This window comes from Schistocerca serialis, chromosome 1 (assembly GCF_023864345.2).
Source record: "Schistocerca serialis cubense isolate TAMUIC-IGC-003099 chromosome 1, iqSchSeri2.2, whole genome shotgun sequence".
Lineage (NCBI taxonomy): Eukaryota > Metazoa > Arthropoda > Insecta > Orthoptera > Acrididae > Schistocerca > Schistocerca serialis.
In genome coordinates this window covers 16,150,786-16,165,904 of record NC_064638.1, presented here as the reverse complement: position 1 = coordinate 16,165,904, position 15,119 = coordinate 16,150,786, and the positions used below count along the sequence as shown (strand labels likewise).

Sequence of the window (15,119 nt, the reverse complement as noted above, 5' to 3'; positions counted from 1 at the left end):
CAGCAATGCTCGTAAGACAGGAGCTTTTGGGAATAATATCCTGCACATTCAGTTTTATTCTGTCATGGTCTCATAACACATCTTCATCAAGGTAAAAAAAAGTGTTAAGTGTTCATGTGCTTAATGTTTGTGCCTTTGTCTGCATCTGCCTTGTAAGTAGAATTTCTTTGAACATTTTGATTTACCAGTGTAATTTTAAAGTAATTTGTAAAAACAAGCATACCCTGTTATTTCTATTAAATTTTTGTGGTGGGAATTTCATAATATCCGTTAATAATAATAATAATAATAATAATAATAATAATACTAATACATTAATCAAGTTGTTAATATGATGCTGAAAGTTTTCTTTATTATTTACAATCTACTGTCTTGGTTACTGACTTTATTTTTCCAGCATTAAAAAAAAAAAAAAAAAAAACCAAACATGTCTTCATTTATGCATTATTTTTAAAGTATTACTTTTTTTACACAGAAGGCTGTATTATGTTTTCATTATACAAGTCTCATTTTATTTAGTTCCACACAAAAGGCAATGAATCTCTTGTTTGTTTCACTTTCGGGAGAGAAAGGAAAGACACAGGAGTGAAGAATGTATATGCAGTGGAAGAGCTGTGGATCCAGTGAGTGATTGAAGGGGAATATTGTTAAAAATCATGCTGTTAGATCATTACTGACAGAATATTAAGAATAGTTCATTTTAATGTACTTGAGAGTAACTACTAAATGATAAATTGTGACATCCAAGTTTGCATAAGAATGTGACATTAAATGCAGTAGTGGTTGAAGCATTTCATTTGTGTGTAATGTGGGTGGTGCCTATGCCTTGAGCTACACTTTAGTGAATAGAAATTTTGTACTTTTTCTCAGCTCTTTTTTTTTTAACTGGTTACTTTATATATCCACAGAAAACATGTAACAGGTTTGCGATGAAGGTTGTGGAGAAAAAACGATTAACAAAAGGAGGAAGACATTTATTACTGGACCCAGAAAAAGTAATGAATGAAGTAAAAATACTGACATCCTTGAAGCACGTATGTATGAAATACATTGTGGGTTGTTATTTTGTAGTAACTTTATTTTGATAACAATATGAAGGGCAGTTGTTGAGAAATAGAATATTATGGATTCTTGACAATGTTAAGCAACTGGAAAGTGAAGATCACTATGACTAGCTTAATTCATTAGATAAGGAGGTTAGTACTGGAAAGAAATTTTGTTGCTGAGTAAGAACTGTACTTACTGAAACATTATAGACTGCCTTGTCCTTATACCTTAATAATTAGTATTTTACTAGCAAGTAAGGACTTCAGGGATGAAGCTGTGACAGATAGATGAAAAGCATATTATGAGGTTCATACAAATGAAACCTGGTCAGTGCGTCTATGATGCATGCATGCTGTTTGATGTTGCATAGCACCAGTGTGGTTTCATGCTGAAGATAAGGTGGTCACACAAGTTATCGTCCACTATCGAACATGCAGGCGAGTAAGTAGGAACAATGAGGAATAATAAGATTTTTGGTGGCAGTGGGAGTTGGAGGCTGTGATTTGTACTGATGCATGAAGGCTGTGTACGGTGAGTACAGTTTGAGCCATTCAAGTGTTGTGGAATGGCACAAACAATTCCTGGAGAGGCACAAGTCACTGGGAAACAATGCTCACCCTGGACAGGCTCATCATGTCATCACACTGTAAATGGTTGCGGAAGTGAATGCTTTAGTTTTGGACAACTGCGGAATCACCGTGGACGATACACGTCGGTTACCGGATATTAGCGTGGGCACTGCCCACACCACAATGCATCAGCACTTTCAAAAAATCTGTGCCCAGTGGGTTCTCCACCAACTGACCGCCGAACAACGCTATACTCGAGTGGCGCTACCTTTGAGTCATCTGCAACGTTATCATGAGGAGGAATATGGCTTTTTGTTGGGAATTGTCACAGGTGACGAAACATGATGTCCCCATTTTAAACCGGAAAGCAAGCATCAGAGGAAGCAGTGGAAACATGCGATTTCACTACCTCCAAAGAAATCAAAGGCCGTGCACACCAGTTCTGGTACGGTCATTATAGCCTTCTGTTTTGACCGCGATGGCCCACTGCTCGTTGAGTTCCTGGAATGGGGAACCACCATCAATGCCCAGCGTTATCAAGCCACTTTACAGAACCTTAGACGAGCCATCAAGTCGAAACACCAAGGCATGTTGTCCAATGGCATTATTCTCCTGCATGATAATGCCTGCCCACACATGGCCAATGCGTTGAAGACAACATTGCAGCAGTTTCGGTGGGAAACACTGGAACATCCACGGACAGTCCTGACCTTTCACTGTGTGACTTGCATGTGTTTGGACCTCTGAAACAAGCTATTCGCGGACATCAATTCGCAGTGGATGACGAAATGTGTGACTGGGTCTAGGCCTGGATCCGACACCAACCTACTAGCTTCTTCAAGGATGGAATCGACCTGCTAGTGTCGCAATCGGAAAAATGTGCCAACAGTTTTGGCAACGATTTTTGACTGTGTACTGTGTATAACTACATTTTTGAGTTAATAAAATGGTTACCGTTACTTTGCACTTGTGACTGGGTTTCATTTGGCTGCCCATTATATATGTATAAGATGAGTCATTAAAGCCAAGAAGGAAATATAATAAGAGATTTACACAAAGTGACAAAAGTCGTGGGACCTCCTAATATCATGTCTGACCTTTTGCCTGGCATAGTGCAGTAGCTCAACATGGTTTGGACTCAGCACATCATTGGATATTCCGAGCAGAAGTATTGAGCCATTCTGCGCCTATAGCCATCCATAATTTAGAAAGTGTTGCCAGTGCAGGATTTTGTGTGCAAAATTTCATCTCCCACAAATGGGTTCCATAAATGTTTGAAGGGGTTAATGTGAGGTGATAGAGGTGGCTACATAATTCGCTCAAATTGTCCAGAGAGATCTTCCAACCAATTGCGAACAACTGTGGCCTGGTGATATGATACTCATTTGGGAACATGAAGTCCACGAATCACAGCAAATGGTTTCCAAGTAGGTGAACATAACCACTTAAGTCAGTGATCAGTTCAGTTTGACCAGAGGACCCAGTCCGTTCCGTGTAAACACACCATTATAGAGCCACCACCAACTTGCACAGTGCCTTGCTGATAACCTTGATCCCTTGCTTCGTGAGGTCTGCGCCACATTTGAAACCTAACATCAACTCATAATAATTTAAATCAGGACTCATCTGACTAGCCCACAGTTTTCCGGTCATCTAGAATCCAATTGATATGCTCACAACCCCAGGATAAGCACTGCAAATGATGATGTGATGTTAGCAATGGGACTAGTGTCAGTCACTGGCTGCTATAGTCCATTAACGCCAAATTTTGCCACACTGTGCTTATGGATACATTCATTGGACATCCCATATTGATTTCTGTGGTTATTTCATGCAGTGTTGCTTTGCTTGTGTGTTACTACTCACAACTCTACACAAACACCGCCACTTTCGGTCATTTAGTAAAGGCTGTCGGCTACTGTGTTGTCCATGATGAAAAATAGTGCCTGAAATTTGGTACACTCAGCACTTGGTTTACACTGTGGATCTTGGAATATTCAATTCTGTAATGATGTCCAAAATGGAATACCCATGTGGCTAGCTCCAGTTGCTGTCTGTTAATTGCCAGTGTGCAGCCATAATCACTTCAGAAACCTTTTCACAAATGACAGCTCTGCAAATGCATTGCCCTTTTATACATTGTGTATGTGATACTACCGTCCTCTGTATATATATGCATATTGCTATCCCATGGCTTTTGTCACCTCAATGTATATCTTATGTTTCAGTCCTATAATGGTGCAGCATTAAACTATATGTGGCGGTGATATAATACTCATAACTGTTCTAATTAGAAAGAAAAAAAATTGCTTGCTTTGACAGTACTGATGCCAGTAAATGCTTCATTTAAGGATGTTGACAATAACTTGAGGGAAACCAAAACTGTGGCAGAGTGGGGAGATTAGGCACATATGTGGCAAATCAAGAGATTGTTGCAAGCAGCGGTTTTTGTGCCCTTACTGATGTATTTTACCATTTGTAATGTAGTTGAAATTGAAGCATTTATATGTGGTAACTTTTATGAATTCGACGTGGGTTGGACTACGAATAAACAGGTTAAGCAATTGATTATGACATTTGGGGATGCCCAGTCTTCAGTTAGCGGAACAGATTCAGTGATTAATCTTTTGACGGTCAAAGTTGGTATAGGTGCCCGACGACAGCTCCTAGTAATGCATACGTTTTTTCTGTGTGTGCAGAATGTTGTAAGAATGCAACTTACTATTCATATGTAGGACAGCCCACCTTCAGAAAAATATAGCTGTGCTATTATAGCATGTGAGATTTGTAGCTGGGCTGTTGTAGCACTGGCCACATTTCCTTGGGAGAAGAAAGCAGAATTCCCATTTGGTACTGTATCAATGTGGGTGACCAGTACTACAGAGCAAAGTGCCCTCTCATCAGCTGAGCTGACAAAATGTAGTAGCTTGCAGCACTGGTGCTCTGTCTTTAATGGTGAATTAGTGAGTACTATAGTTGCATGAGCCTTCGTGTGTTTGGTTGTTTGCCTGTTTGATGGGGACAGAATGTCAGTCAAGGTGATGATTGCTATGCCAGATATTGACTCATTGCTGTATTCAGAGTGTATTGCATATGCCCCCATAAATTTGGCATCTGGCAAAAGGGACCCTCCCCCCTCCTCTCTCTCTCTCTCTCTCTCTCTCTCTCTGAATTTTCTCGCCAGCATTCAGCATTTGTCGGGAAGAAATAGCAATTAAATGAATTCACTGCAAACTCCATCTACATACTCACCAGGGTGTATCCTGTCTGCCAGGTGCTAGTGGCAGCGTCACATATCTGCAGTAGTGTTGGAATGCCAGTGGGTGTGTTGCCCAGAGTCAGTGTCAAATGTTGCTGCTGGTCACAAGTGGAGCTTGTATCATTACTGTGATACCTGCTGTTTTGTCAGGAGGAAGAGTGGCTGGAACTGATAGAAAATAAGTTATGCCTAGTGCAGTCAACTGTCTGAACACAGACATAGGCTGAAGTGTTACTGACACCAGTTTGTATTGAAAACAGTCCCCTGACCTTTAGATTTCACCAAAAGCAAGAGGACAGCCCTATAATTAATTACCTGTGGACTCCTTGTTTTAACTGATGATTAGATTGGTGTAGCATTGTATGAGGTTATACAGGGTGTACATGCCTCAGGAAAGTCTGGAAAAATGGGAATCATCTGGTTAAAACATGAGAAACTTTTAGGATTCTGGGAAGTTTTTGTTGTTTTAATTTTCAGTTAGATGCTGCAGAATAATACTGTAGCAGTAAAACATAATTCAGAGAATAACACCAAAATAAAACTTTTGTTGCAAAGAAAATACCCCATTTATGACAACAATACACAATACATGTACATGCATCTGCTAACAGCAAAATGTGTCATAGGCTTTAAGACGAAGACTATGCAATACTTCGAACAACAAACTCCTTTCAGTAAGCGTATTGTCGCAACTGTTTACATTTTAAACAGGTCACAGGAAAATATTATGAATGGTGGTACGAGAAGCGTTACTTTCAAAATAAATTTCCTTTTACACAAGATGGATAATGTAGTGTGTGAGAAAGTGCAATGAGTGTTTGACACTCATTCATAACATAATGCTTTGAGGACCAACCACTTACAAAAATTTTGGGGCCAGATGACTAGCCATTTATGCCATTATTTAAAATTTTATTGGCTCATTTGTGTTTGATATATCTTAAAGGGTAATGCATGCTAAAGAAGACAAAGCTCCAGTTTTAGATTTTTGTGTTTATTTTAGATCTTTCGTAGATCACAAATTACACCAATAACCACAGAAAAAGGTATAATTATCCTTATTTAAAAAAAGCATGAAGCGAGTTTTTGAGCAGTTTTAAATGTAATTGGCTTTTCTATGGAAAACCCAAAGTGCTCAGTGGAACAGGTGCTCAGTCAAGTAACCCACAAAATGTTCAGTGCACAGCAGTGAAATTTGTAATCATGCTTGTCAGATATATTCAGCTGCTACAGTTTAAGCTGTGTTCTTAGGATCCTGCTTAACCACACACTTGGCAAAAAAACAGCAAAATATTTATGATGACCTGTCTTTCTTGTAGCTATACTGTATGTATATAAACAGTGTAAGAAAAGATAGAATGCTTCATACTGTGAAAATAACAAGCAATGTTGCAGACAGGTACAATTAAAAGAAATAAAAAATTCTCTGTCATCAACGAAGGCTGTGGCTGAAAGTGTCTTTTAATTGTGCTTGTCTGTAACTGAGCATGTTATCATTGTGATAAGTAGCAATCTCTCTTTTTCCTGCATTGTTTGTGCTGCATTTATGTCGATTTTAGCCATTAACTTTTCCTATTTGTGTGATCGCACTACTTAACAGTGATGTTGCTATTGGCTGGTGAGACCACATGACATGAGCAGTGGTTAGCTGTCAAAAGTGCATCACACAGTGCAAAGTAGATTTTTGTGCTTCAGAAGCATGCTGTGCTTGGTGGAATTTGTATTTATCATAATAAAAAAAAAAAAGTGCTGAGTACATGTTGCCATGCATCACAGATATTTCCAAAGAGCATTGTGAACTGTATTTTAACCAGGAAATCCAGAAAATATCCAGGGATATTTCTTTCTTTCTCATGTTCACTCCCTGGATTATAGGACTATTCCAGAAATTATGCCATAGATTTTAACTGATGTATATCAGTGGTCAGCTAGCCAAAAGTAATTTGTGAAAACCAGGGTGTATACGATCCAGGACAACTGGGAGACTCGGGAAAAATGCGGGAATTTTTTCACCCGGGAGAGAACTGGGAAAAACTCGGGGAATTTTTTTTTTAGAATTCCATGAATTTTTCATTGTTTTACTTTCCAGTTAAATTTTTGTTACTTTGACTGGTAAGAACCAAAACTCTAACAAATGATATTACAGTATCTGGCTACTGGCAGAATAATACTGCAGCAACAAAACAGGAATGAGAGGGAAAAAAAACAAAAAAATTAAGTCTCAAAGGAAATGCTCCATATACAACAAAATACAGTGCTCATACATGTGTCTGCAAACAGCTAAATGTGTCAAAGGCTTTAGGAAGACTGTGCAGTGCTTCATAACAACAGATTGCCTCCAATGAGCATGACACCACAATTGTTTACATTAGATTTGTTTCAGCAGTTGTGAGTGAGCTCACACATATGCGCAGTTGACTTGCGTATGAGTAATACCTTCTCCCGCTTCTGGCTACAGAAGTGTGGAAGGTAGCTGTATAAGCAGTAGCAGCAGGCTGCCAGATGCAAGTTTTACTGGTGTGCTTAAGCGGCCAGATTCATGTATGCGGAACTAGGGGGTGGGACAAACCGGGGTACCTGCCCCAGGTGGCAATTTCAGTGGGGTGGGGGGACCAGATTGTGGAAAAAGACCTTGTTTCACAAAGCGCCTAGCATCCAGCGCACGTTGGTTATCAGTTATTCATATGATTTTTAAACGCATCCCTGTTGATTTTTGAACAAATTCTAAGTTGAATTCTGAATGAATCGTAAGTTGATTTTTGAATGCAAGCATAATGTACGTGATGTCTCTGCCAGGGGAATCCCCATCACATCTAGAAATAAACTTCCCTGCAGATAAAAGAGGACGGGGCTATACGAGTTGTGCCTTATAAAGCCCAACGGGTGAATGACGATCGCTGATTGTGTGGTTGACTGGGTTTGCAAATGATCAGCGTTGTTATAATTACTAGTGAAATCCACAGATTTAGCCTACCAGAGTGGAAATAAATGACTGACAGCTTACAAAGATTATGTATTATCTTCTGTGTGTATCCAAGAAAATGAAATTTTGAGAGAAAATTTTTGGCCAGACGGCTACACTACTAAGGGCCAGTTGTTCAGTCCCCGGCTAGCAGTCGCTAAAATTCTGTTCTGGGAGTAGCATGGAAAACACATTGTACGAACACTTAATGATGCCTAACTGGAGAATAAACTCAGGATAATTAAACCGGTGATTGTGGCAGGGTTTGTGAAGTTAACCAGAGAATAAGTATTGACTCTGGCAGAAATTGTTACAGAATTAGTGACGACAATGTTGTTTGTAAGAATGAGGAAGGAGAAGAAATGGAGACTCACAAATTATGGAAGAATATGACGATTCCAAATTTATATTAAAATTTAATACTACTACTTTTCGACCTCATGCTTTAGAAGCTAGAGAGTATGAATGAAATGTGAAACTATTACCTAACATAAAACTTTTTCCATGTAGTTGGAGTAATAGGCATTTGATATTGGTACTTCATGAATTATATTCTGTCATGCTATAAAAATAACCATTATTGCCAAAACAGTCTCGTTTATTTGGTGTGTGTAACAATTGCTGCAATATTATGCAGGCCTATTTCATTTTTCTAGCAGACAGTGACAAAATACATGTAATCAGATCGAGTAACCACACCAGTCTTGGGTACTATTTGTATTAACATCTTTTTCAGTATTAGACAACATTTTGATTTTTCATGTAGCGACGAACTTTGATGAGGTAATATTCTTTCGCAGAAAAGAAAGCACACCATGTAAAGCTGTAGCAAGATCGAGAGAAAAATCGCTAGGATCTAAGGATTGAAGAAATGTGCACTGTCTTGTCAGTCTCTTGTCTTTACTGGTTTTGGGTACGCTATATTTAATTTTATGTCACACAGAAGAGCAAGTTATTAGCTAATAGGCAATAAAGAGTCCAGATTCTCTGAAGAGTTCTTGTCCCGATTACAAATAATCTCATCCAGTATTAATTGTGAGGGTGTTTTTTTTAATAAAAAAAAATACGTATTATAATTCCCAGCTGATTGAAAGGTCATTATGTCCTGCAAGTTTGACGTACTTTGAGCGTTACGACATGACAGAACAACTGTTGTCCAGGATAGCTGTTTTGGTTTCTGTGGCCGATCGTGTCATTGAGCTATGGCATATGAGATGTTTTCTCTTTATTACAAAAATGATAAAAAGATTTACTTAACTTGATCCAATCAGTTGCCACAGGTATGTGCCAAATATTTACAACTGTCTTTGAAATTAAAGGATCACTTGATACACACATTTAGTAAAAACTTCTGTCAAAGTACAAAGTTCAGAATGACTGTTAAATGTAAGACAAAGTAATGCATCTCCTAATGGGATGAAGATGTCTGCTTGATCGGAGGTCATGAACTGAGCTGAGCCTCTGCTCGGCTGTATATCGGCCTCCGTGTGGGACCATTGTGGGGCTGGGAGAGGGGGTGTGGCTTCGCCAGTGTCCCCCATTCATTCTTGCTGTATGCAGCGAGATACTATTCTCTTTTTTGGTGTCAATGGAGGTTTTCCAATTTTGTTACATTATCGAGATCTGTGGACAATACCACAATGAAGAAATTGTGTTTGTAGAATGTGGAGTAATACTGGCATAAATGCCACAGTATAGTGCTTGGTAAAAGTCAAAGGAATTTACAAATACCATGCTTATGAATGGCAGTCAGTCTTTTGCCATTTTGCAATCTGTTTAAAACATCTAGTTTCGGTAAAACAATTTTCGATGGACTTTTTTAAAATCTTAAATGAGTTTCCATGTAATAGCTTTATTAAATTACTATGTGGAATTGTGGATGAAATAGCAAAGTAACACAGATAGTGAGAATTTTTTTGTGACCATTTATCTTGATTTTAATTTGGAATATGAATGGGATTTGTGACAGATAATCCTTGTTTCAGCCATGCATTATAACCATCCATGACATTGTGGATACATCAAATAAAGTGTACATGTTTCTGGAACTGATGGAGGGAGGGGAGCTTTTTGACAGGATCACCAAAAAAGAACAGCTTGGTGAACCAGAGGCAAAGCTGATATTTTATCAGATAGTTGTAGCTGTTCAGTATTTGCATTCAAAAGGAATAACTCACAGAGATCTTAAGGTAAGTAATAATAGTTTGTTCTGTCTCAAAAACAATCTTACCAGTAACATGATAAAGCATAGTAGTGTGTGTGTGTGTGTGTGTGTGTGTGTGTGTGTGTGTGTGTGTGTGTGTGTGTGTGTGTTGGGAGGGAGGGGGGGGGGGGGGGCAGTGAATGTGTGCATGCACTCTACGTAACTATCGTGTGTTGCAAAACTAAAACTTCCTAGGGGCATCATTTTCATGTGATGGTTGTTTTATGTTGGGTGATTTTATTGATCCTTACAGTAAGGGGGGGGGGGGGGGTCTGTGCTTGTGCCCACCTCTTGTAAATATTGTAATTTAAGTTGGTGTTTCATATTTTAAAATTCTTATAAAATTATGTTCTGTTTTTTTATTATTTCCTCAACCAGATTTTATGAATACATAAATTTATTCAGCAAAACTTGAGCCATCAATTTTAGTCTAATGAAGTTGTCATAAAGTGTACTTCCTTGGTAGTAGTTGTGACTTGACAACAAATATCTTTTTCCATAAATTGTAACATTTCAGCAGTGTAGACCCTCTGGGCACTGAATTTCTGTGTGTGGGTAGCAACAGTGGTCTTAACAATGATTCATTTCTCTTTCACTTCCGATTCTCTCTTGTTCCATCTTATACAGTGCTGTTTTGTCCAGTGTTAAGAGACAACTGAGACTGAAAATGTACCCCAGCTCTCTTATTGAAAGAGCAATGTTAGACAGTTTAGAAGAATGTACAGAATTTGGTGGTAGTGGTGAAGTGGTGAGTGCAACTGAAGGAGTGTGTTGCGTGTGAGGATGTGACGGTGATGGTGTACAAACACTCAGCAGACTAGCTCTAGTTACCTGCAGTGGATGATGATACAGCTGGTTGGGTCAGTGAGAAGTATTTTACAATCACAGGGAATGATTTTACATCCTCATATTACAAGGTGAGTAACATAAAACATAAACAAACCGTGAGAAGGCATGAGAAAGGAAGATAAAGTAGGAACAATAAGAGAATAATTTGTAAAGAATTTTTCTCCAGAAGTTGTTAACACCATAATAAAGATTACTTGTGAAAAAGCATAAACCACATATGCTCTCAGCATGGTGCCATATGCAGGGAAGAAAAATGATAGTCCATAACAATCAAATTCAGCTGCAGCTGTAGTGAAATACCTGGTTGTTCCCATACATAATTCAGGGCACAATGTCACCACAGGCAGATATTACCCTTCGGTTGATTTGGAGGAAGAATTGTTGAGGAAACATCACAAGCTGGGTCTTGTGGAAAAATTACAAACTAATAGCAAGCAACACCTGAAAGACATTTCAAGAAGAGAATTATATTCAAGTAATTTTTTTTTCTTTTTTTTTTCAGTGGTTCTAGCACTGGAAATACCCTAGTCGCAATTGTTTCTTGTATCCCCACACCCTGCCCAAAAAAAACTTTCGTTGCTGTCTATTCAACATGATGCTGCAATTTATTCACCTACTGACACTAACAAGAATATCAACAATGTAGGAAAAGATTAGACACATTAAGTTGCAGAGAGGCACAATTAAAAAACACACTTACATAAAGTTTTTTGCCATAGCCTTCATCAGCAAAAGAGAAACACAAACCATTCATACACACAAACAAGGAAACCTCACACACACAACTGCCAACCCAGCATTTCAGGCCAGAATGGATTCTGGCCCACGCTGAAGTTGGCGGTCGTGTGTGCATGAGGTGTGCTTGCTTTGTGTGTGAATGGTGTGTGTTTCTCTTTGGCTAATGAAGGCTGTGGCCACATGCTTTATGTAAGTGTCTTTTAATTGTGCCTGTCTGGAACTTAACGTGTCTTCGTGCCCCTCCCCCCTGTGGGTTTGGGTGTTAGAAAAAGCCCTAGGTATTCCTACCGTTTGTTAGAGGTGACTAAAGGATTCTTCCACTTTCCAGCCTAATAAGTTATGGTCCGTTTTTATAATTTGACCTCCATATCTTCAAATTTTTCTGACATGCAGGCAATTTGAGAAAGGACACCTTATGTGGTGCATTATATGCTCATTGTGCATTACGATTTTCTGCAACTTCACCCTAATCCAGGTATTTGGGTGAGGACACCTCGCAGGATGTACCATCCACCTCCATTGTCCGCTGCCTTCTTCTGCACCCATGATCGTGATGGGACCTTTTGCACCTGATATCCAGTACAGTAGCCAGTCCAGTCTTGGAGGGGTCATCATGTGCCTTCTTGGTTGTAGCCCCCTCACTACACAGGGATCACATTGCTGATACCTGAGCTGCAACCTCCCCACATATGCCAAGGAGTATGTGCCTGTCATCTTAGGAATCAGGATTCCTGGCAATGGCCATTGTGCCAGGCTGTGCTGGTGGTGACCATGGGGAGACTCCCTTATTGGAGTGGGTGGCTGGTGGTCAAACAGCCTCAAAAGTCTCCAAGTGAGACACAACCCTAAGAGACACAACCCTAAATTATTCCCTTCCGTGGCTACACTATGGAAGGAATGCAGGGCTCATGATAATGGACAAACTTACTCTCCTCGATACTTGGTTTGCACCGGGTCTGATGGCAATCCTTTTTAATGGCAAAGCCTCTTTTTTTGTTAAGCACTTAGTAAACAAGTTTTGGGAAGTAGCAGGAATATTCAAAATGAGGAACGGTTCGGTCTCAATACAAACCAGTGTCCCCAAGACAAATTGCTTGTATTTTTCACCTGTGGCAAACTGGGTGATGTTCCGATCTTAATCATCTCACATAAGAGCTTAAATATGGTCCAGGTTATTATATTCCATAGAGATCTCCTCCTCTAGTCCGATGACAAGTAGCATGCCAATCTACAGCCATGATTTGTACACTTTGTCAGGCGTGTGTATAGGGAGCCTGAGGACAACAGGGTTGCTACTGGTGCCTTCATCTTGGCCTTCAAACGTGATTCGCTGCCTGAAAAGATATACCAGTGTGACGTTAAACCCTATGTTAATTCTCCTATGTGGTGCTTCAAATGTTGGAAATTTGGGCATATGTCCTCCAGTAACACCAGCCCCACATGTCGGGACTGCGGATGTCTGTCACACAAAGTTCCTTGTGCCCCCCTTCCGGTTTGTGTCAGCTCGGAGAGCACCATTCCTCCTGTTTACTGGACTGTACCATTTTTCAGAAAGAGCAGAAAATGATGGAGTATAAGACCCGGACAGACTGACCTACACAGAAGCAAAACGGAAATACGACCACTTAAATCCTGTGCACGTGATCTCCTATGGTGTAGCTATGATGAACGTCACCTTCTCTGGCAACAGTAACCCCACCACCTGTTCCTCGAAAAGTGGGCCTTCAGTGCTGCCAGACTAAATCTGCCTCTTTGTTGCTCGGGGGCACTCCTCCCATTCCTACCCAAACATCTACTTTGGGAGCAACGCCACCCCCTCCCCCTCCCCATCAGTCAGTGGTTCCCACCCACCCCTCTTACTGAGAAGCAACAGCCTCCTCTGGCTCCTCTCGCAAGAAAGGGGTCCTTTGGGACATTGCCTTCCAACAGTTCTGCTGCGGAGAAGCCAGACACAGGCCATTGGCTAAAGGAGCCCTAAGCTGCTACTTCCCAATCATCTCCGGTTCCTGAGCAAAACTCAGTAAAGCCCTCCCAGCCAGACAAACTGAAAGAAAAGCAGGGGGACCAAAAGAAAAAGCCTATCTAGAAGAGTGATTCCAGTGGTCGCCACACTGCTGCTTCTGGCAGATTCCAATTCTGAGGATGAGGTGGAGATCCTACTGTCCTCTGTCTCCTTGGAACCTCAGAACCAATGGACACAAAATCCACAAGCCCTCAACAGGTGGCAGAAGGTGATCAGAGATGTAAACTGCCTCTTTGGTGACTTCATGCATCCTCCAGTGGAATTACTGCGGATCTTTCCCCCACCTGGCTGAATTACAACAACGCTTCGTGCCGCACCTGATTTTTGCATGCCCTTCAGGAAACCTGCTTTCCAGTAATGCGGATCCCCGCCTTTCGTGGCCATCGGGGGTATTAAAAAATCATACTGACTGTAACAAGAGGTCAGGTGGAGTTCATATATATTACCTCTGTATGTAGCACACCTGCACCCCTTCAAACAACTTTAGAAGTTTTATTGATAACAATGCAGGAAATTACCATCTGCAACATCGACCTTCCTCCAGATGTATTGGCTGCGCTACTTTCCCAGCTACCCCATCTTTTCTACTTTTAGGCGATTTTAACACTAGTAGCGCTTTGTAGGGTGGAACCAAGATTACTGGCTGTGGTAAAGATGTTGAGGTCTACTAACGCAACTTGACCTTTGCCTCCTACATAGAGGTGCCCCCACTCGTTTCAGGGTGACACATGGCACATACTCGGCCTTTGATCTTTCAGATTACCAGTGCCACCTCCTTGCCATCTTCAACCGCATCTGGAGCAATAATGAGTTCTCGTCACAGTGGCATCAAAGCATCGTTGTTCCAGTGCTAAAACATGGTAAGAACCCTCTAGATATGGATAGCTATCATCCTATTAGTCTCACCATTGTTCTGTGCAAGTTGCTTGAACATATGGTTAGCTGGCGGTGGTGTTGGCTCCTTGAGTCTCAGGGCCTTCTTGCTCCATTACGGGCTGGTTTTCGCCAAGATTGCTCCGTCACTGACCGCGTGGTGTACTTGGAATCTGCCATCTGAATGGCCTTTTCCCCACCAACACCTTATTGCCATCTTTTTTGACCTGACGAAAGCCAATGACGTCACTTCGCACCACTACATCCTCGCTACATTACAAGAGTGGGGACTCAGTGGCCCACTCCCAATATTTATACAGAACTTCTTGTCGCTCAACTCCTTTAAAGTTTGAGTCAGTGTTTCACACAGTCCTCCCCCCTCCCCCCCCCCCTTCCCTATGTCTAATATAATGGGTTCCCATATGGTTCTGTACTGAGCATCCCACCCCTTTTAATTGCCATTAATGGTCTCACAGGAGCATTGGGGTCTTCAGTATCGCCCTTCTTGTATGCTGTTGACGTCTGTATTTCCCTTTGCTCATCTACAGTTAGTGTGGCTGAACATCAGGTGCAGGGAGCCATACAAAAGGTGCAGT

General features: G+C 40.7%; 1 protein-coding gene across 1 annotated transcript in view; it reads left to right on the top strand.

The window, feature by feature from the left end:
* LOC126460440 (ovarian-specific serine/threonine-protein kinase Lok-like) overlaps window positions 1-15,119 on the top strand; it is a 201,712-nt gene that overhangs the window by 91,552 nt on the left and 95,041 nt on the right. Inside the window, exons 4-5 of the mRNA XM_050095913.1 lie at window positions 909-1,034; window positions 9,823-10,026. Of these exons, the coding sequence (XP_049951870.1) occupies window positions 909-1,034; window positions 9,823-10,026 (330 nt within the window). The remainder of the gene's footprint in view (window positions 1-908; window positions 1,035-9,822; window positions 10,027-15,119) is intronic.